We start from the raw sequence: 22,197 nt of genomic DNA on the forward strand, positions 1-22,197 counted from the left end.
CCTTTCTCCTCTCTCCACACCTTTTTCTTCTTGTTGCTGGGGTACATGTTGCCGTGGGGGTGGCCGGCTTTAAGCTGCAAGTTCCCCAGGCTCACGGGCAGGCTGGGTGTGAGCGTGGGGTGCGCGGGGGGCGGGTGCGGGAGGGGTACAGTGTGGGGTGGGTGGTCTGTCAGGAGGGGAGGGAGGCACTCAAAAAGTGAGAGAGGGCGCCCCGTCCTCGCCGCCGCCGCCGCCGCCGCCGCCGCCGCCGGTCGCTCTTCCAGTCGCCGCCCTCCTAACCCTCAGCCCGCGCTGGCGCTCGGCTCCGCTCCGACTCCCCACACCCGCCTCAAGCCCCGCGGCCGCCAGCCGCCGCCACAGCAGCACCTCGGAGCCTGTCAACTAGGTCACGCCTCGCGCGAACCTAACACCCGCGCAGGCCCCGCCTCCCAGCCGCTGAGCCAGCGCCGCCTCCCATTGGCTGTGCCAACCGCCGCTCTCCGCGTTCTAGCCAAGGCGCGCCCCGAGTTCGGACCTACGGCGCAGGCGCAGGCGCAGGCTCGGGGGCCCGACGCCGAGGACGTTGGGGAGCTGGAAGAGGCGGAGCCAGAGCGCGAGAGGCGGGGAGAGAAAGCCTCGCTACGATGACGGGGCGTGGCGGGATGCCTCTGGGAGCGTAGGAGGTGGGTCCAGCTGCGCTCCCCGAGTCCCGGAAGGCCTGAGGGCGTGGCCTGTGGAGGGGGCTAGGTGAGCCGGGTGGAACAGGTGCCGCGGAGGCGAGCGGCGCGGGGAAGAGCGGCTGTGGGATGCGTTACGGGAAGAGACCGTGGGGTCCAAACGCATGGTTCCTGCTCACCCTGCCTCCGAGGACCCGAAGGCCTCCGCTCGGTGGGCAGTTGGAACTAAAAGAAGTGCAAAGACCGGGGGAGGGTTCCGCCCCACGCCATCACCACCTGCTCTGCTTTACGGTGAAGATTCCATGCTGCCTTCCACTAACCCGGGCTCCGCCAGAAACCGCTGCCGCCTGGCTGCCAAGCCTTTGGGGTCCAGCCTCGGGCTGCAGGAAGCAAAGTCCTGGCACCTCGATGTGACAGCCTGAACAAATACAAGTAACACATTAAAAACAAAAAACAAAAAAGTTTTAGGACTAGTTTCAGGATTCAACTTTTTACGGTAAAACGAATTGGCACCAAAAAGTGCCAAAAAGAGAAAAGAAAAGAAACTAATCCCATTAGAATTTGGAGTTGGAAAGGACAAAGTTAGAATGGGCTACTCAATAGTTTGAAGAACTGAAAACCAAAATGTATTGGAAATAAGTCCTACATCAAAGTAAGCTACACTGAGTGGTCATCAAAGCCGGTTTTTGTTTTTAATTCTTCTAACTGTGACTTCAGATCATGGCTCTTGTCCAGAGAACTAGCTTAACTCTTAGTAATACGAGTCTCTCGGGATTCAGAAAATTCAATGCGAGGAAAGGTTACTAGAAGAACAGAGGGTACTAAAATTTAGAAGAAATGATTCTCTTCTTCCTAAATTGGTTGCATTTCTCCAAATACCAGACCATTCCACCAGGCAGATTTGGTAGAAGTAACTTCACATTTATCGGACAATTGGGGGTTTATGTTGTATGTGTTGTGTAAATTCTTGTTCAGAACACATTTTTAAGAATTGTAAAGAATGGAATGTGCTGGGTATTGGTAATGATTTATAATATTATAAAATACTAGTTTTTACTTTGACCTCCCCACTTTTTTTTGGTAAATTACATGACATGCATAAACATTTATCTGAAAAATAAAGTGTCAAGTAGTAACATTTCAAATAGTAATAAAAATTTGGATTCATTACTTAATGAAAAATAGAAGGTGGGCATTCATTCAAGAAATACTGCCCACGTAGAAGCAATAAAAATTTGTAATGAAATAAATCAGGAGAAGAAAAAGAGATAAGACAAGGGTTTCAGAGCATGGTTCAGGAGAAGAATCTTAGGCAAATGCTATGGTTTGAATATGAGTAATGTCTCCCAAAGGCTTTATGAGAAAAAAGGATTGCTGTCTTAGATGGCATTACTGAGAAGTGATGGGCCTTAAAAGGATGACGCACTGGAATAGAATGACACTGAAGTTCTGAGGTTGTGGCCCGCAAGGGTATTGTGGGACCCCTGTTTCTCAATCTCTCTCTGCTTCCTAGCTGGAAACCAGAGGCTTAAACTAAGGGGAGGAAGTGGAACATTACACAGGGTCTTGGACTTGAGCCCCCAGATTCACAAGCCAAAATAAACTTCTCTGTACATCCTAAGTAGCCTTTGCTAAGTATTTCTTTATAACAATAGAAAGCTACTACAAAGAATACAAGAGCATATTTGTGAGAATGATACTGAGTTCTTATTTAAGTGCACAGAAGTACACAGTGTTTGCAAGAAAGCACATAATACCAAGCTGTTTGCACCCCAGCCTAGGGCCAGTCCTTCTACCTTAGAAGTTATTGGTAATCATTTGTCACTATATCTGGTACTGGTTATCACTTCTCTCAGCTCAAATAACTAGAACTTTTATTATATAAAGTCTCAGTAGCTGGGCACCAGTGGGTCACACCTGTAATAGCTATTCAGAAGACTCAGATCTGAGGATCACAATTGGAAGCAAGCCCAAACAGGAAAGTCTATGAGACTCTTATCTCCAATTAACCAGCAAAAAGCCAGAAGTGGAGCTGTGGCTCTAGAGAGTATGAGCCTTAAGCAAAGAAGTTCAGTGTCACTGCTCAGGCCCTGAGTTCAGACCCCGAGTTCAAGTCCCAATACTGGCATAAAAAAATTTTAAAAGACTCTCAATGAAAGTTGTTGGTAATAAAAGTTGAATGTGGAGAAAGAGAAAGTAATACGGTTATTCTGAAACAATATATGCACATCTGAAACCAGGACATATCCCCTTGGACAAGAAATATACTTTTTTGCTCACCATCACCAAAAAATAGCACAATACCCAGCACTGAATAAACTCGCAATGAATAGCCATTGAATGAATAAAAATAGATCAATATTAACTGTATATCCTTAGAGAGATATTAGTAAAACTGAGGAAGAGCACATAGGAACAGAAGAGAATGTGAAGACAAAAAGAGAAACTAACAAATGAAATTAATAGGTGCCAGTGGATCACACCTCTCAGGAGGCTGAGATCTGAGGATCATGATTAAAGCCAGCCAGGAAGGAAAATCCATGAGATTCTTACCTCCTCTGAAACTACTCAGAAAAAGCCAGAAATGGCTTTGTGACTCAAGTGATAGAGCACTAGCCTTGAGCACAAAGAAGCTCAGAGATTGTGCCCAGGCCTTTATTTCAAGCCCCAGGATCGGCAAAAGTGAAAAAAGAAATTAGTGAATTCTTCACAAAATGTTATAATTCACTTTGGCATAAAATAGGTATCAATGAATAAAGGAATGAGAGAATGGAAAAAGAGTGAGAAGTTGAGCGGAAAACAGTGGAAAAACTAATAATTCCATTTGCAGGTTAACTAATATTTTAAGATATTTGTGGTATGAAAGGTCAGATATCTCACAGAGATCAAGATAATTTTAAAAAATCAATATACTCTAGTAAATTAGTGAAAATAGAAAAAAGCTGTTGAAGAATAAACTGGATACTGGGCACTAATGGTTCACACTTGTAATCCAAGCTACTCAGGAGGCTGAGATCTGAGGATAAAGTCAGCTCAGGCAGGAAAGTCCATCAGGCTCTTATCTCCAATAAACTACTTAGAAAAAAATCCAGAAGTGGAGCAATGACTCAAATTTGCTAGCACAAAGAAGTTCAGAAACAGTGTCCAGGCCCTGAGTTCAAGCCCTAGGACTTGGGGGAAAAAAGTTAGAGGTAATAAACCAAAAACGATGATTATGAATTATTCTTCTTTGTCTTTCTTTTTTTAAATGGTTCTGAGATTTGAATTCTGAGATTTGAATCAGCACTGCTGATGATCTAGCGCTTGAGCCATGCCCCCAGCCTAGCTTTTTCTTAGTTATTGTAGAGATTAAAATCTCACAGACTGCCTGGGCTCTCTTTGAACTGTTGTCCTCCAAATCTTAGCTGCCTGATTCGCTAGGATTACAGATGTGTGCCATCCACATTTGGTTATGAAATATTCTTTTGAGATAGTTGGGGCTAGAACCAAAGTACAGGACATAATAGGCAAAAGAATCCACAAACAAGGTAGTTTTTCTAGAAGTTTCATGAGTTTTTACATGGAGGATTAAAAAAAGAAGACAAAGGTAAAATGGATAAATGTTAAATTAACTGAAAAACTACAAAAAGTAGAAGGATAAAAATCAAAAGTAAGAGAAAAAGAAATAGATTTAGAATATGAAAAGGATATTTCATCTCGGAATACACTGGAAAAACAAGTCATCAGAGGTTGGGAGAACTTTTTAAATAAAAAAGAAGGGGAAAGAAAGTCCTTTGGTCAAATGGCCTCAGTATCAGTAAAATTGGGAAGCAAACTTACCTGATCAAAAATACAGTTCCACATTCAAAGGAAGACTGCAAAAGGGAAAAAAAGGATTGTTTTGGAGCCTATAATCCTGGCTACTTTGGAGGCTGAGATCAGGATGATTTGGGTTGGAAGCTAGCTCAAGCATACAGGCAAGACTTCTCAAGCATTAATTTGTTGTTGTTGTTTTTTGTTTGTTTTTATTGTGAAAATACCGTACAGAGGGGTTACAATTACATGGGCAAGGTAATGAGTACATTTTTTTAATTTAATTTAATTTATTTGTGAACATACTGTACAGAGGGGTTACAATTACATGGGCAGGATAATGCGTACATTTCTTACCAAGCATTGTAGCCTCCTTCTTTGGTTTACCCTTCACATCCCTTCCCAGCCTCCCCCCTCCCCCCCAATCCCAATCCTTCTCCTTCCCCCCCACCCCCCACCCCCGCACCCATGTTGTAAAGCTCGTTTTGGACATGACAACTTGTACTTCTTATTGTTGCAACAGGTCCACCTGTATCCTTAAACAACTGGTTTTTCCCCATCTCCTCCACAAGTTATACTGACATCAAATATAGTGAAAGCAGGGGTTATACTGTGGGGGAGGGACATACAAAGCAACAAAGAGATAATCTTATAAATGCGTTAGAAACACATGCATGAAAGAAAAAAACATTAAAATACATATCTAAGGGTTCATTTTCCTGACATCACATTATCTGACCTTTTCCACTTGACTCATACATATACTAGATATTGCATATAAGGGAAACCATGGGACCTATGTTTCTTTGGGCCTGGCTTACTTCACTTAATATAATTTTTTCCAAGTTTTTCCATTTCCTAACAAATGGGGCAATGTCATTCTTTCTGATGGAGGCATAGAATTCCATTGTGTATATATACCACATTTTCTGGATCCATTCATCTACTGAGGGGCATCTGGGTTGGTTCCATATCTTAGCTATGGTAAATAATGCTGCAATAAACATTGTTGTGCTGGTAGCTTTAGTGTGGTCTTGTTTGTAAACATTTGGGTAAACGCCCAAAAGTGGGATTGCTGGGTCATAGGGGAGTTCTATGTGAAGTATTTTGAGGAACCTCCATACTGCTTTCCAAAGTGACTGAACAAGTTTACATTCCCACCAACAATGAAGTAAGGTTCCTTTCTGTCCACATCCCCTCCAGCATCTGTTGTTGTTAGAGTTCTTGATTTTTGCTGTTCTAACTGGGGTGAGGTGGTATCTCAATGTTGTTTTGATTTGCATTTCTTTTATGGCTAGGGATGTTGAACATTTCTTCAATGAGTACATTTCTTATCAAGCATTGTTACCTCCTCCTTTGTTTACCCTTCCCATCGCTTCCCATACTCTTCTCCCTACCCCCTATACAATTCCCCCCCTCACCAAAGTTGTAAAATTCGTTTGTTGACATAACGACGTGTACATCTCATTGTTGCAATGGGTCCATCTGTATCCCTAGTTAAATGATTTGTTTTTTCCCTTCCCCTCCACAAATTATACAACATCAAATACAGTGAAAGCAGGGGTTATACCATGGGGGAGGGACATACAAAGCAACAAAGAAATCATCTTATAAATATGTTAGAAACAATTGCATGAAAAAAAACATTTGAATACTTATCTTGGGGTTCATTTCCCTAACATGAACTTTTCTGTCAAGCATTAATTGTTCACAGTGACATACACTTCTCATTCCAGACACATAAGAAGCTGAGATCAGGAAAAAAAATGATAGATAATACCTGATAGTTTAAATGAATTCTATTTATGCTATTTTAGAAATTAGGAACATCCCATACACCCTTTGGTAGAAGGAAGTCATATTAGGGACTAATGATGCCAAAAAAAGAAAGTATCCAGGCCCTAATCTCTGAAAGTGTGAATGTTATATTATGGGAAAAGAGACCTTGAAGATGAGATTAAATTTTTGAGATAGAGAAATTATCATGGATTATATTGGTGACTCCCAACTATTATCACAAATGTCCCTTACCAAGAGGCAGAACTAGACATGTCTCACAGATGTAATTCTAACACTCAAGAAACTAAAAAAGGAGGCTCATAAGTTTGAGGACAACCAGAATTACACAACAAGATACTTTCATATATGTGTGTGTGTGTGTGTCTTGATGTACATATAAGCATATAGAGATAGATAAAACCATTGCATATAGTACATAGCAGTACATACCATATATTAGGTATCACATAATTATGTATGTTACATAATATAACACATAGTTGATGGCCATTACATAATATTAAAATGAGTCTGAAAGATTTCTATTGCCTAGTCAATATAACCTCATAACAAACTATATTATTCAACTCTAGTGATGCTGGTGCTAGCAAAGCTGCTGAGCTGCCAGTTATAAAAGAGTATAACACATGTAATTATATATGCAGTTTATAATGTCCAGTAATAAATGGCTGCTACTTTTATTACGCTATAGTTTTATCATTATAGTGTGTTCTTCTACTTATAAAAAATGCAGCTTACTGGGGCAGGTGAAGGCTTGGAAGGGATGGGAAGGGGAAACAAAGGAGGAGCCTACAATGCTTGATAAGAAATGTACTCATTATCTTGCCCATGTAATTGTAACCCCTCTGTACAGTTTTTTCACAATAAAAAATGCAGCTTACTGTACAAAAGTATGTCATGTTTACACTGACAGTAACTTCACATATTTTGTGGTTACCCTGTCTCTTGATTGCAGTAAGAAGCCATGTCAATGATTGATGCATACCATCTAGGTTTCTAGAAGTACAATCCGTATTGTTTGCATAATCAAATTGTCCAATAACAAATTTCTCAGAATTCATCTTCATCATTAATCAAAACATGCTTGCTTATAGACAAGTGAAGACAAATGGTGATTAAATAGAAATTGTTGGGATATGTCTGTATGTCAATGAATGCTAGTAGCTAGTAGAAGGGAGAAAATTCAAAATAATGAATAGATTCTGGTCTAACAGTGTAGCTTAGTGGTATAACCCTTCACTAGCATGCCAAAACTCTGAGCTCAATCCTCTAATACCACAAAAAAAGACAAGAAAAGGAAAAGCATAGACTATTTCCAGAACTAACCCTGTTCCTGATCTCGTTTTCATATCTCTTAGAATCCTTTTGGATTTCTGGCCTCCAGAACTGTACAAGAATAAATCTCTATCATTTACACATAGTAAATTTGTGGCAATTTGCTACTATAGCAGTGAGAGACTAATAGAGTATAACATGTCAATTCATGACAATAATGTGTTTCTGAAATAATTATCTGGATTCACTGTTAAAGTTAAATATATTTTAGGCATAATTTCTCAATTATCCCATTCCTTAAGTATCCTTAATATTTCCAAGTTTTTCCTTAAATATTCATTTTGACCTCTGTCTGCCTTTATCCTAGTAAAACTTTAACGGTTCCTAATTTAAACAGATTTTCATCCAGATTTGGAAGAAAGCAGGCTTGGTCTGTGTGCTTCTGTTTTCTCTCTCTCTTACCCTCTACCCCCATCTCTCTCTCTCTCTCTCTCTCTCTCTCTCTCTCTCTCTCTCTCTCTCTTCTGCCATTACCTAAGGGTTTCATATTGAGGGATAACATCAAGTCATATTCAAGTACTGAATTGCCTTGTCACATAGTGCATCTGGCACCTTGTTATGATTTAGATATAGTGTGTATGTGTCTCCTCCTAACTTTCATGTGCTGAATTTACACCACTATGAGGTATTAGGGGGAGGAACAATTAATCTGACACTGGTGCTTAGCAGTAAGGCATTTAGGAGATAATTGGGATTATCTATAATTGGGTCATTAGGGTAGAAATCCCATGATTGAATCTTCTAAGAGGGAAAGTGACCAGAACAAAAAACACATACAAGTGGATTCTCTGTCCCTTGATGACATGTGGTATTCTTCATCACTCCTGGACTCTGCCAACCAGAAGTTCATGACAGACTGACAGACTGTAGCCCCTAGGCATTGTACCTCTAGGACTGTTAGCTGAAATAAACATCTTTTAAAGTTATCCAGCTTCAGGTATCTCTTATAGTAACAAAAACTGGATAGCACAGGTTTCTAGAGGTAACATAAAAACAAGAATTTCCAGAAACACTAAATACAGTTGAACATTTGTGTCATCGTAAACATATTGGGCATCTGGTTCCTTCCTTTTGCATCAGAGAGTAACCCCTGCATATTTCAAACCTAAATGTTATCTCTAGCCAGAGGAATGGAAGAGTACATATAGTTTCTTCCCAGAGCCTGGGCTCTCAATCAGCTGCCTTCAATTCCATCTTGAAAGGAACTTCCTTGGAAGCCCATTGGCCTCAAGTGTAAGGAAATGGTTACTTAGCAACTGACTCCGTGCGAAGAGTAAGCTCATAGGCCAGCCACCTAGTTCTGCCTGTGTTACAGTGAAGAGGAGCTGTTTAGAAGATGAAGCCCTTGACCTTGTTAATACAGATATTGATAATTATTGGGGTCACAATTAAAAGTAAGTTTTCTATCATTTGGGATAGAAAAGGGTCTTTCTGAGGGAAAGTTCTTTCCTCTTTATAACACAAGGAGCTAAAACTAATTAGAAGTCTTTATATTCTCAATGGATACCATGTTTTGTACAAATACTTCAGAAGGTGAAGAGGGAGAAAAGAGAGAGAGAGAAAGAGAGAACAAATATACAAGAAAAGCACTATAGTAATATGCATAAAGTAAAGCATTTTGAAATAGGCTGTTAGGTGTTGTTAAATCTTCTAGGACTTTAAAGGAAAGTATAAGATGGAAAGAATGAAAAAGTACTATGAACGTATTCTTTTAAAAAGTTTATACAGTGATAATTCTACTTCCAAAGTTTCCATATTTCCTAAGCAGCAATCTGAACAAGAAGATTATTTTCCAGTCTTATTTCCCTATTCATTTCTTGAGTTAATTTTACCCAGTCTTCATGTAATTAATTCACTATAGATTTAATTTAAAGAATATTTATTTAAATTACCCTGTAAAGTAAGTATGGTTTCCCATCTGAACATAAATTAACACATCATTCAGTAGAGTAAAAGACCAGAAAAAGTATCGTATCTGACAAAATTCAACATCTTTTGTTATCTAAAAAAAAAAAAAACAAAACAAAAACAGACAAAGTAAGAGGAAATTTCCTGATTTTTTTCCACAGGTTTTTTTTTTGGGGGGGGTAGGTCGTGGGGCTTGAACTCTGGGCCTCCACTCTTCAGCTCAAGGCTAGTGCTCTACCACTTGAGCCTCAGTGCTACTTCCGGTTTTTCTATTTATGTCGTCCTGAGGGATCGAATCCAAGGCCTCATGCATTCGAGGCAAGCACTCTACCACTGAGCCACCTTCCCAGCCCCATGAACCTCATTTTTTTTAAACCCTCACATCCTCAAAAATGGCACAGCTAATATATTTATTGATGAAAGACTACATGTGTTTCCCTGGAGATTGGAAATAAAATAAGAATGTTCACTGTTGCCATTGTACTAGAAGTTCTAGCCATGGAAATTAGAATGAATTTGGATTCCTACCTCATGTCATATATACACAAATTAATTCTAATTAATATCTAAATATAAGCTGAAGCTTTAAAAATATAAATGTAAGCCGGGCACTGGTGTCACCTGCCTATAATCCTAGCTCTCTGAATTAAGATTCAAAGCCAGAATGGGTAGGAAGTCCATGAAACTTACCTTCAAGTGACCATGAAAAAAATCAGACATGGAACTTTGACTCTAGTGGTAGAGCTCTAGTCTAAAGCACAAAAGCTCGCGAACAGTGCCCTGGCACTGAAGTATTTGTTTTTGTATTTTCGTTTTCTGCACCAGGACTAGAAAGCAATATAAGTAATGTAGAAATGTAGAAATAAATCTTCTAGACCTTGGATTAAACAATGATTTTTTAGATGACTAAAATCATAAATAAATAGAAAACATAAAATTTGAAACTTGAAAGGATACCAACCTAAAATAGGAAGAAAACAACTGCAACTTGTGTATCCAGTAAAGATTTAGAGTTTAGAATATGTAAAGGAGTTTTACAAATAACCAAGTGACACCCAGTTTTTAAAATGATAAAGGTACTGTAATCTTCTCCAAAGAATATATACAAATGCTAAAGCCCATGAAAGATGTCCAACATTAAAACAAAAACCACAATGACAACATCACACCCACAAGAATGGCTGAATCAATAAATGGAGCCTTTTGTCTCATGATACTCTTCAAGTTCTAAAAAAAAAAAAGGTCTCCAGAAGTTCTACTGGAGCCACCTGTGAAAATCTGGCCAGTGTTCTCATTTTTGCAATATCTGCTCAAACCTGCATGGTACCAAAATAGGGCCTCAACCTGTGCCACCTGAGTTTCTATCAAGAAGTAAAGGATTCACTTTGTAGACTAAGTGAGATTTAGTTATCTAATACATCTACACAATGAAAGAAATAATGCTTACTCTTTATACATGAAATGTAATTTAAGAGAATCTTTGAAACAAACTAAAACCAAAGGAGGTACAGTGGCCCACATCTGCAATCCTAGCATTTTGGAAATAGGCAAATGGATCAGCATGACTTTGAAGCCATTATGGGCTACATAGCAAGTTTCTGGCCAGTCAAGAGGAATCTTTGTTCAGAGAGAGATGAGTGGGGGAGGGGGGGACAGGGGAAGGATGGGGAAGAGAGAAAAGAAGGGAGACCAAAGAATAGAGGAGAGAAGGGGTGGGGAGAGGAGGGCAAGGGAGGAAGAGGGGAAGGAGGAAGGGGAAAGGGAAGGGAAAGAAGAGGGGAAGGTGGGAAGGGAGAGGAGGAGAGAGGAGAGGAAAGGGGGAAGGGAAAGGAGAGTAAAGGAGGGGAGGAGAGAAGAGGGGAAAGGAAAGAGGAGAGAGAGGGGAGAGGAGAGGGGAGAGGAGAGGAGGGGAGAAGAGAGTAAAGGAAGGGAGGGGAAGGAAGGGGAGAGGAGAGGGAGGGAAGGGGGAGGGGAGAAGAGAGGAGAGGGAAGAGGGGAGAGAGGAGAGGGGAAAGAGAACAGGAGGGAGGGGAGGGGAGAGGGGAGAGGAGAGGGGAGAGCAGAGGAGAGGGGAGAGGAGAGCAGGGCAGAAGGGAAAGAAGAGGAGGGGAGAGGTGTAAATATGAAATAGTACTATTACAGTGAAAAAACATAAATAGAGCCGAGTGTCGTGTATACACATGTATTCTCAGCACTCAGGATGCTGAAGCAGAGAATCAAGAGTTCCAGAACAACCAGTGCTACAAGTGAGACTCTGTCTCAGAAAAACTAAACTATAAGCCAAGATGATAGATAGATAGATACATAGCTACATAGATATATACATAGATACATACATAGATACATACATAGATATATACATAGATAGGTTTACAATGTGTTATATTAATTCTACTATTAAGAATATGCCAAAGAGAAATGAAAACATGCATCCACATAGATGTACATGAGTGCTCTTAGACACATCATTTATTCAACCAAAAAAGAATTGTGCTATATGCATGAGTATTATTCAGCCATATAAAGGAAAGAAGTACTAATACTTTTTTACTGCTATTAGAAAATGCCAAATAAAGAAACTACATTATTTAGTGACTGTGATATAAAATAATCACAACTGGAAAATCCATAGAAACAACATGTATCTGTGTTTGTCAGGGAGTGGGGGAGGTAGAACTGAGGTGTCATTGCTGGGTGGGTAAGAGCATTCTTCTGAGGCGATGGGCCAGATTTTAAACGAGAGAGAGATAATGTTTGCACAACACTGCGAATGTGCTAAATGTCACTAAATCCTAACTACAAAGGAGACTGAGGCAGAATCACAAGTTCAAGGACAGCCCAGACAACATAGTGAAACAACATGGCAAACGACAAAATAAATAGGCTGGGACGGGTGTAGCTCAGTTGCAGAGTACTTTCCTAACATGGGTTCAACCACTAGCACCACAAAAACTAATAACAAAATGAACGAAAATTGACCATGGTAATGCCTGCACAAATTTATGAATATGCTAAACATTATTACATCATTTGATGAAAGATACAAACCAAGAGGATTGGAGATACAAAAACACCTAAGCACAGACCTTCTTCTTGAGCAGCTTCAAGTCTTGGAGGGAAAAACAAAAGTGAGGAAATACATTGTGAAAGTGTCCCAGATCTTCAAACAGAAGCATTTACAGGGTAACACAGGGTACTGTTGGCCACAAATAGGAAAGAAATCCATTCTGCTCTGGCTGTGCAGAGTGACCAGAAGCCTTCAAAAACAAGATGGCATAGACTGTATCTTCAAAGATTAGTGAGCCATTACCAAGCAGGCCAGGGAAAAGGAGAACATTCAGTCCAGATAATAAGGCACAGAATGATAAACACATTTAGTCTGTCAAGTATGTGAGTTTACTGTGATACAGGATATCAACACCTGATGAGGCTAAAGTGATGGCAGAGACTGTGATAGGCTATGAAGTCTTAGCTGTATCCTGTGACAAAGTGGGAATCACTTGAAGGTTTCCTTATAGAATTTTGCCTTGAAAAATTACCTTGACAGCAGAAAGGTGAATAAATTCTAGCTGTATAACTGCAGTGACTATGTGGTCAGCAGGAGACTGGCTTACAGATTTGATTGAAATGGTCCAAATAACATACAATAGACATCAGGCAGTAAGAATGGGCAGCAGGAGGAAAACAAGCCTACAGAGAGTTGTGGCATGGAGTCTAAGATTAGAGAATGTCAAGATAAGAGTTACTAATAGTGACAAATGGCAAAGAAAGTGGGTAAGGTAAGAGTCAATCACTGAAGTTAATGTCTAGGAAATGTTTAGGTTTCTAAGACAATTTTGGTTGAGAAGCAGGTACCAAAAACCATTTCAATTGGTAGGTGTGAAAAGGAGAGAAAGAATTGACAGTGATGACAATTACAGAGCTCTTCCCAAACAATGCTTCTCTTGTAGCCAGACTAGAGTTTTCAGTGGGTCATTTATTGATTTCAGGTATATAGAGACCCAGGAAAGTAGTTAGTAAGGGAGAAAGCAATTCACTCTAGTGCTAAAAGGCCCAAGATTCATACATATAGCTGGCTTTTGCTCTTCCTTTCTTTCTTCTCCATGCCTCTCTCCCCTTGTTCTCAAGGCAAAAATAGGCATATCTATCTTTTTTCACACTCAAGAACCAGGGTACATGTTGTGTTTTTGTTTGTTGATATGCTTTGCACTTTAGTTTTACCTATATGAAAGTTGTGGGGGGCACAATTATGTGATCCTCCAGACTCAACATTCATCTAGGGAAAATTATACAACAATCACAGATTTTCCACCACATTTGGTAAATTTTTAGAATAAGTCAAGCCCAGAAAAAATGAGCAGTCCATATAAAACATTGCTCAGCAAATGAAAGTATCTTTATAATAATGTTTTTTCTTTCTCTATCTCACCAAACCAGCTGCTGATTTATAACATAAGTAACATAAGATATGTAACTGAGACAGAGAAAATGCATTGTCAGTAGCTCCAGCTCTACATCATCCAGGATCCATGATTTTCTCCATCTTATCTACTTTTTTCCTAGCAGAAACTTCTCATTAGCCTGTACTTGTCCCTTAGAAAACCAAACCAACAAAAAGTTAATAGCCACCTTCTTTTCTTAAACCCACCCACTCACCAACTCTGCTCTAATTAAAAAGACAAATATTCATCAATCTTACAATAATCAGAGGTTAACAAGCAAGTAGTCTAGTAATCACATGTAAGTCCCTGTCTTGTCCAGAGAGAAGATGCAGTAGGACTAAGTCCTGTACACGTTGCACAGCACCCGTGAGCCTCTGCAGGACATATGAGTAATATCCTATTGCTTAAAAATTGTGCTTAGTGTTATTAGTGGCACAATTGCAAATCAGGGTTTGTGTATAGTTTATATATGGTTTGCAAACATTTGCTTGAATCCACAAGTTTTCTCTTTATTCCATGAAGGTTCCTTTGCTCTCCAAAAATTTTATAGTTTGATTCGTCCCCTTATTTTTACTTTCGATGCCTGTGTTTTGTGGAAATGCACAATTCTATTAAGCTTTTCCTCGGTGTTATCCTAGTATCAGGTCTACATTTAAATCTTCCATGCATTTGTGTTACCTTCAGTATAGTTGTTAGATCCAGCTCCATTCTTCTGTGTCTGGGTATCCAGTTGTCCTTTCCTCGTTGCACATTCTTGTCACCTTTGTCAAAATCAATTGTCTATGCTAGGTGTGGTGACATATACCTATAATCCCAGTAAAAGCAGAGACAGAAGGATGATGAGTTCCACACCCACCTGGGATTCATCATGAGTTAGTTAAGTAATCTGGGCTACTTAAGAAGATTCTCGCTCAAAAGAATGGGGGGAAGGAACAGAGAGAAAGAAAAATCAACTGACTCTAAATGTACAGGCTTATTTCTGGGCTCAGAAATAAGCCATACCCATGCCAAGATATTTTGCAACTATAATTTTGTCATGTATTTTGAAATTGGATAGTGTGATGCCTCCAGCTTTCTTTTTGCTCAAAATTGCTTTGTCTATTCAAGGTATTTTGTGATCCATATACACTTAAGGACTGCTTTGTCTGTTTTTGTAAAATAATGATGATGGCATTTTATAACAACTAAGTATTAGGGATGTTTTAACAATATTAATTTTCCCATCCATGAACATGGGTTTTCTTTCCATTTATTTGTGTCATCTTCAGTTTCCTTCATCAATGTTTTATATATACAGATCTGAAAGGTTCCTATAGTAAGCAATATACTAGCAAATAGTTGTTAAATTCATCTAGTAAGAGGCTCCACTTGGGGAAAAGACAGAACTAAGCCTGGTGCAGATTGGGGAACTGACACTCATGCTAAATTCATAAACCTCCATGCATCAAGTTTATTTCATCTCTATTGAGAACCTCGCCTCCCTGACCTGTCCTATATCATGCTGTGAATCCCTCCCAACTCTACTCTCTGTTATCCATACAAAGGCTCATATTATTTTCATTGCATATATACCCTACTACATTTCTCTACCAATGATAGGCTTCTACTTTTTCCTAATAGACTCTGAGATTTACTTCCTGTCAACTGCTTTCTCAAAGAATGACATTATATAGATCAAGAAAATGTGGTATGCAATGGAATTCTATGCCTCCATCAGAAAGAATGGCATTGCCCCATTTGTTAGGAAATGGAAAGACTTGGAAAAAATTGTATTAAGTGAAGTAAGCCAGGCCCAAAGAAACATAGGTCCCATGGTTTCCCTTATTTGCAATAACTAGTATATGTCTGAGTCAAGCAGAAACGGTCAGATAAGTTGATGTTAGGCAAAATGAACCTCAAGATAAGGATTCAAATTTTTTTTCTTTCTTGCGATTGTTTTCTAACATATTTATAAGATGATTTCTTTGCTGCTTTGTATGTCCCTCCCCCACAGTATAACTCGTTTTCACCGTATTTGATGTTGGTATACTTTGTGAAGGGGAAGGGAAAAAACAAATTGTTTAAATAGGGATACAGGTGGATCCATTGCAACAATGAGATGTACAAGACATTATGGCAAAAAAGGAACTTTACAACTTCGGTGGGGGGGTGGGAGATGGGAAGGGATGGGAAGGGGAAACAAAGGAGGAGGCAACAATGCTTGATAAGAAATGTACTCATTACCTTGTCCATGTAATTGTAACCCCTCTGTATGGTATTTTCACAATTAAAAAAAAAAGAATGACATTATAACTCACTGGGTACCAATCTATTGGTAAACCAATTCTTACCATTCTTTGCATGTGATCATTTGCCACTAGTCAACATCTTCTCTTTCCCCTCTGTCTCCATAGAATTGTGTTAAGTGTTTTCACTGGTGGGTCTTCCTCAATTCTCACTTTAAATGTTATTCTCAAAGTTCAGTGCTTGACTCTCTTGCTTTTCATATTCTGTGCTTCCCATTTTTTTTCATGAGCCCTAGAGCCGGTCTTAGACCTTCTTCCTAAGCACTAGACCTGTATGTCTGGCTACAAGATGTCACAAACAATCTATACAAATAAGTAATATTTTTCTCAAAGTTCTTCTCTTGCATATTTTTCTTTGTTTATTTTCTATTATTATCAACTACCCTTCCCTGCAACTCTAAATTTCAAAGGTAAAGTTCTCATAAAGTTTTTTGATCATGCAGTTATAATACCCAGAGCATCACCTAATGCGATAAATAATCCGATGGAGGTTCTCACCTAGGCATGATAACATATTCCTGTAATTTCAGCACTCCAGAGGCTAGAGTGCAGCAGGATCTCAAGTTTAAGTCTAGCCTAGACTGAATAGTAAAACTTATTAATCTGAAAAGGAAAAGAAAAAAATTAAAGACTAGTGAAAAACTGCTTTTTCAGAGTTGTTCTACAAAACCAGGTCTGGATTCAGAATCTCCAAATCTTTTCATTTAAACAAAAATGAGCTGAGCACCTGTGGCTCAAGGAGGCTGAGATCTGAGGATCATGGTTCAAAGCCAGTCTGGGAAGGAAAATCCATGAGACTCTTATCTCCAATAAACTACTCAGAAAAAGCTAGAAGTAGTTCTGTGGCTCAAGTGATACAGTGCTAGTCCTGAGCAAAAAGATGCTCAGGGACAGCCCCTAGGTTCTGAGTTCAAACCCCAGGACCACCCTCCTCAAAAAAAAAATTAACACACACTGAGCTTGAACTTTAGATCCTACAGCTTCTGCTTCATAAGTGCTGGGATTAAAGATGTGTGCCACCACATCCAAACTGATAAATCATTTTTTGTTGTTTGATATATGTTTTCAGGGTTTTTTTTAATTTGGGTTTGAATGTTTTTGATTGTTTTTGTCAGTCATGGGACTTGAGAACTCAGGGCCTGGGCATTGTCCCTGAGCTTTGCTTTTTCACTCCAGGCTAGCACTCTACCACTTTGAGCCATAGCACCACTTCAGGTTTTTGAGTGGTTACTTGAAGATAAGAGTCTTCCAGGGGCCTTTTCTGCCTGGGCTGGCTTTGAACTGTGATATTCAGATCACAGCCTCCTAAGTAGCCAGGATTACAGGCATGAGCCACCAGTGCACAGCAGGTTTTGCATTTTTTAAGAAAGTGTCTCACTACAGGCTGGCCTCAAATTCAAAATTCTCTTGCCTCAGCTTCCCAAGTGCTGAGATTATAGGTCTTTGCCATCACAATCAGATTTAATCCTTTATATTTAAGATTCCTTTACTCTTTCCTCAAGTCAATTTTTCTTCCATGTGTTTCACTGTCTCAATGTGATATCTCCTTTTAGTATCTTTTAACTACACCATTATATCACTGACTCTCCTCTCTCTTACCCACTGTGCATTACCGCCAGAAATAATAATCCAAAACATCAAACGTTATCATGGTCTCCCCTTGTCCCACAGAAAGTAAAGTTCTAACAACTAGTTCAATAGTCAACATCCTGTGTAACTGTATTTTAGCTTCCTTTCTATTTTGTCTCTGCTAATATTTTATTGCATCCAATGCAAACTGCTAATTATTCTATACCTGCTAGCTCTCTCTTATCAGTGACATTCTTTATCTATTCTGCAGATAGGCTATTCAGGGATGGACTGTCTTCATGTCATCTTCAACATTAGCAATAACCTACAGCAAAACATCTGGTTCAATTTTTAAGGTCCATGCAAGTTCCGCTTTAGTGGCTGGTTGCCACTAGCTCATTCCTATAAACCCAGCTATTCAGGAAGCTGAGATATTAGGATCATGGTTCAAGGCCACCCTAGGCAGCAAGGTCTGTGTAACACTTATCTCATCTAAACTACCAAAAAATCTGGAAATAGAGCTGTGTTTCAAGTGATAGAGCAGTAGCCTTGAGCAAAAGAAGCTCAGAAACAGCATCCAGACACACACACACACACACAAATCACAACAACAAAATTTTCCTCATGGCATATGTGACCTATTGTGCCTTTATTTTCTTATGCATCATATAATTATGCACTCATAATTGAGTTTTTTAAGTCTCTCACCATTGTCAACTACCTGAATGCAGATATTGTGCTTTGCTTGCCTTTTAAATCTTCCATAGTCTGTGGAAAATTGGCACTTAGAGTATTTGTTCTAAAGGACTTGTCAAATTGGATAATAGTCAATATCTATGCAATACTGAAATTTCTACAATACATTCTCAGTATTCCTGAAATAGACTGCATCAATATTTTTAGTACCCTAAATCTATAGATATTTTAAAACTCTAAAGTACAGAGTTTAGTAACACTCACATCCTCTACTGGGATCTGATGTTTTCACTTTGCACTACCTATTTGTCATTCTAAATTGGTATTCTCTAAAGGAAGACTCTAGGTATTTAACTCATTATCATATTTCTTTGTTTCAAGCTGTTTCCACTGCCAAAAGGCCAGATTGAAAAAAATTCCATCAATCACCGAAATATTTTTAAATATAGTATGAATGTTTGCCTTCATATAGAACAAATAGCCAGGTGTTTGATTGTTTGTTTTTCACCTAGTTGTTTTGGCAGTATGATGATTACATAAATTCAGTCGTGACATTTTATTCATTTTTAAACTGATTTTGTAACTTTACTGGAGTCTTCCATTTATTTACTATAGCTAGACTTAGCTAGATACCTACAGTATCTACATTAGCTGACCAACCAATGAGAATGTAAAGGCAATAAAACTTTCTTAAATCATTAAGCCAGACATGGTGGTGCTCACCTATAATTCCCAGCAGTTAGGAGTTGAGGCAGGAACCACGGCTACAGTTTGCATTGCTAGAAATGAAATGGATATTTTCAGATTGGATAACGTGCTATCTGTCCAGCAGCCTCCCTGATAAGATAGATAAAAGAAGAAACAAACAAACAAACAAAAAACCTCATCTGCTCTGGAAAAAGAAATCACTAAGACTGCCTAAAAGACAAAAACGGGAGGTGGAACTGAATTGAAATAGGAAGTTTTTGCCCGAAGTTTGTTTAAAAAAAAAAAAAAGAGCATTGTTAGAAAAGTGTACTAGTTGATTTAGGAAAACACAAATAGGGAATACTTGGAAAAGGAGAAGGTATGTGGTTGGAATCAACAGGAAGAGCAACGTGAAAGTCTCAACACCTCTAATCCTCACTAACCACCACTACCATGCGCAATGGAGAGGGTGAGAAATCCATCTCCACTAACAGGACGGCTATCCGAACAATCTCCCACGAATAACAGATGGTATGCAAAATAACAAGAATTTGTTTGTTTGAGATGGTATCTCACTCTGTTTCTGGGTCTGGTCTTAAACGCCTGGGCTTAAGTGATCCTCCTGCCTCAAGCTCCCAAATAGCATAGGCTTCAGATACGCGTCACCACATTCAGAAACAGCCTTCAAGTACTTTGAAAGGTACTGAAGGCAGTAAAGAACTAACTAATTAAGAGCTAAGACAAAGGTAGAACTCAAGAAAGTAAGCACAGAAGACTTGAATGGACTCAGAACCTACTTATATCTGATTATCAGAGAACACGTTGACTGAATCAGACAGTACAAGCCTTGGGTTTTAATGGTCTTGCAAGGAAGGAAGAATAGAATCCAGTATTCAAGACCTTAACAGGAGACCTTGTCTGTATTAACCTAAGAACATAAAATGACGCTCTTTTAGAATAAGGGCAAACCAAAAGTAAATTCACCCCTTCTAGAGATCTGACACACTTCACATTTAGCAAAGAGCAAAAGGAAGAGAGGAAAGTGTGGTCACTGACCAACCCACATGGAAATTTGCATCATCAGTTTACCATGCCTATGTATTCCCATACACCTAATCCCAGAATCAGATCTAAGGTGGTCTTTTACTGTTAATGCTGCACACTTGGCAGGAATAGATTTTTGTCTTTTCTATGAGAAGGCAGGCTCATATAGCCAAAATACATAGCCAAAATTCACTAAATGTAGTCAGCCTTTCCTATCCATCATTCAACATCTGCAACCACACATGAAAAATATTTTGTGGAGAACTGTCTCTCTCCTGAAGGTGTATAAACTTTTTTTCCTTGTAAATTATTCCCTAAGCAATATCATGTAACAACTATTTACAATGCACTTATGTTGCATTATAAGCTGAAAGCATTACTTTATAGCATGCTTAGACAGGTAAACAGAAAAATCTAAGCCTGTATCCAATAAATATTCACCAAACATTTAACACTATGAAGGTAAAGCATTGAACTATACACACACCTGAAGAAACAGAATAAATGACACACATGACTGAAGACTTTGAAACCCAAAATAATTACATATTCTGTATTTAGAGAGATTATTCAGTTCATAAAGCCAAAGCATGCTTTAATGAAAGAAATAAATTTTTAAAAATAAGCTTAAAGCTGGGTGCTGGTGGCTCATGTCTGTAATCCTAACTATTCTGGAGGCTGAGAACTGAGGATTGTGGTTGGAAGCCAGCCAGGCAGGAAAGATTGTGAGATACTCATCTCTTATCACCAGTAAGCCAGGAACGGAGCTATGGCTCAAGCACTAGAATGCTAACCCTTGAGCAAAATGGCTCAGGGACAGCACCCAGGCCCTGAGTTCAAGACTGGCACAAAAATAAAAAGATTTTAAACTCTTAAAGCTAGAACAGCAACACTGATGTAGCCCCAAAGGCAATTCAGAATTTCAAAGATCAAACTGATCAATTCTCTTAGATCTTAAGTGAAAGAGGAGGTGATTAAATGAATAAGAGGATTAAATGAATTCAAGGATCCATCCAAAACATACAATATCCAGCTAAGAGGATTTCTAAAAGAAATGAACAGAAGTGCAATGAAAAATAAATAAGCAAATAAAATTCCAAGGATCTGAAAAAAAAAAGATTCAAGTTTTAGATGAAGTCCTACTTCATGCCATGCAAGAAAGCTAAGACCAGCTCTGAAAAAAATCCATAAAATTGTAGTATTTCATCGATAATAAGAAAATCTGAAAGACTTCTAAAGAGAAATAGCATTATTTACAAAGAAAAAACAATACGATGCTGACTTTAAGCTTATTAAGCAACATCAAAATATAAAGAGACATTGGAGAAACATTTTCTAAGTACAGTGGTGAAATAATTTTAGGGCTCAGAATCTATCATCTAAAAGGTTATCAGACAAGTGAAATAAGACATTTTTGGACCTGAAGTAGTTCAGTTGGTCATCACAAAACCTAGCTAAAATGAGGACAAAAAGATATACTCCAACAAAATATAACATAAATTGAAGAAAAAGACCAAAAGTCAACAGTAAGCAAAGAAACTAAACTTCAAGTTTACATCCAAGTACATGTTCATTTTAATATTTAGAAACATAGTTATTATAATTTACTTTAAAGAATCTCTTTCACTAGTAATAGATATTGAAGATTGCTCCAATAAAATTTATTGAAGGTAGAAAAATATGCTTATGAAAGAAAATGACAATTTTTCTGAAGAGGATAAGGCTATCTATGTATATATGTGAGTGAACCTCAATTTAAATATGCACCATCAGCCAGGTGCTGCTGACATCCTAGCTACTCAGGAGGCTGAGATCTGAGGATCATAGTTTGAAGCCAGCCTACACAGGAAAGTCCATGAGACTCTTCAATAAACTACTCAGAAAAGGCTGGAAGTGGTGCTGTGGCTCAAGTGGTAGAGCACCAGCCTTGAGCAAAAAAGAGGCTCAGGGACAGAGCCCTGAGTTCAAGCTCCAGAACAGGCA

The 22,197-nt window shown here is 38.9% G+C and overlaps 2 protein-coding genes across 2 annotated transcripts in view; one reads left to right on the forward strand and one right to left on the reverse strand.

Annotated features, from left to right (window-relative positions):
* The window catches only part of Macrod2 (MACRO domain containing 2), a 1,827,576-nt gene extending 1,827,226 nt beyond the window's left edge, over positions 1–350 (reverse strand). The window contains exon 1 of the mRNA XM_013011026.1: positions 5–350. Coding sequence (XP_012866480.1) covers positions 5–47 — 43 coding nt within the window. The 5' untranslated portion in view covers positions 48–350. The remainder of the gene's footprint in view (positions 1–4) is intronic.
* An 8,494-nt stretch (positions 351–8,844) lies between these two features.
* The window catches only part of Sel1l2 (sel-1 suppressor of lin-12-like 2 (C. elegans)), a 78,982-nt gene continuing 65,629 nt past the window's right edge, over positions 8,845–22,197 (forward strand). The window contains exon 1 of the mRNA XM_013011024.1: positions 8,845–8,977. Coding sequence (XP_012866478.1) covers positions 8,920–8,977 — 58 coding nt within the window. The 5' untranslated portion in view covers positions 8,845–8,919. The remainder of the gene's footprint in view (positions 8,978–22,197) is intronic.

The sequence above is a fragment of the Dipodomys ordii genome, unplaced genomic scaffold, assembly GCF_000151885.1.
Source record: "Dipodomys ordii isolate 6190 unplaced genomic scaffold, Dord_2.0 Scaffold13, whole genome shotgun sequence".
Taxonomy (NCBI): domain Eukaryota; kingdom Metazoa; phylum Chordata; class Mammalia; order Rodentia; family Heteromyidae; genus Dipodomys; species Dipodomys ordii.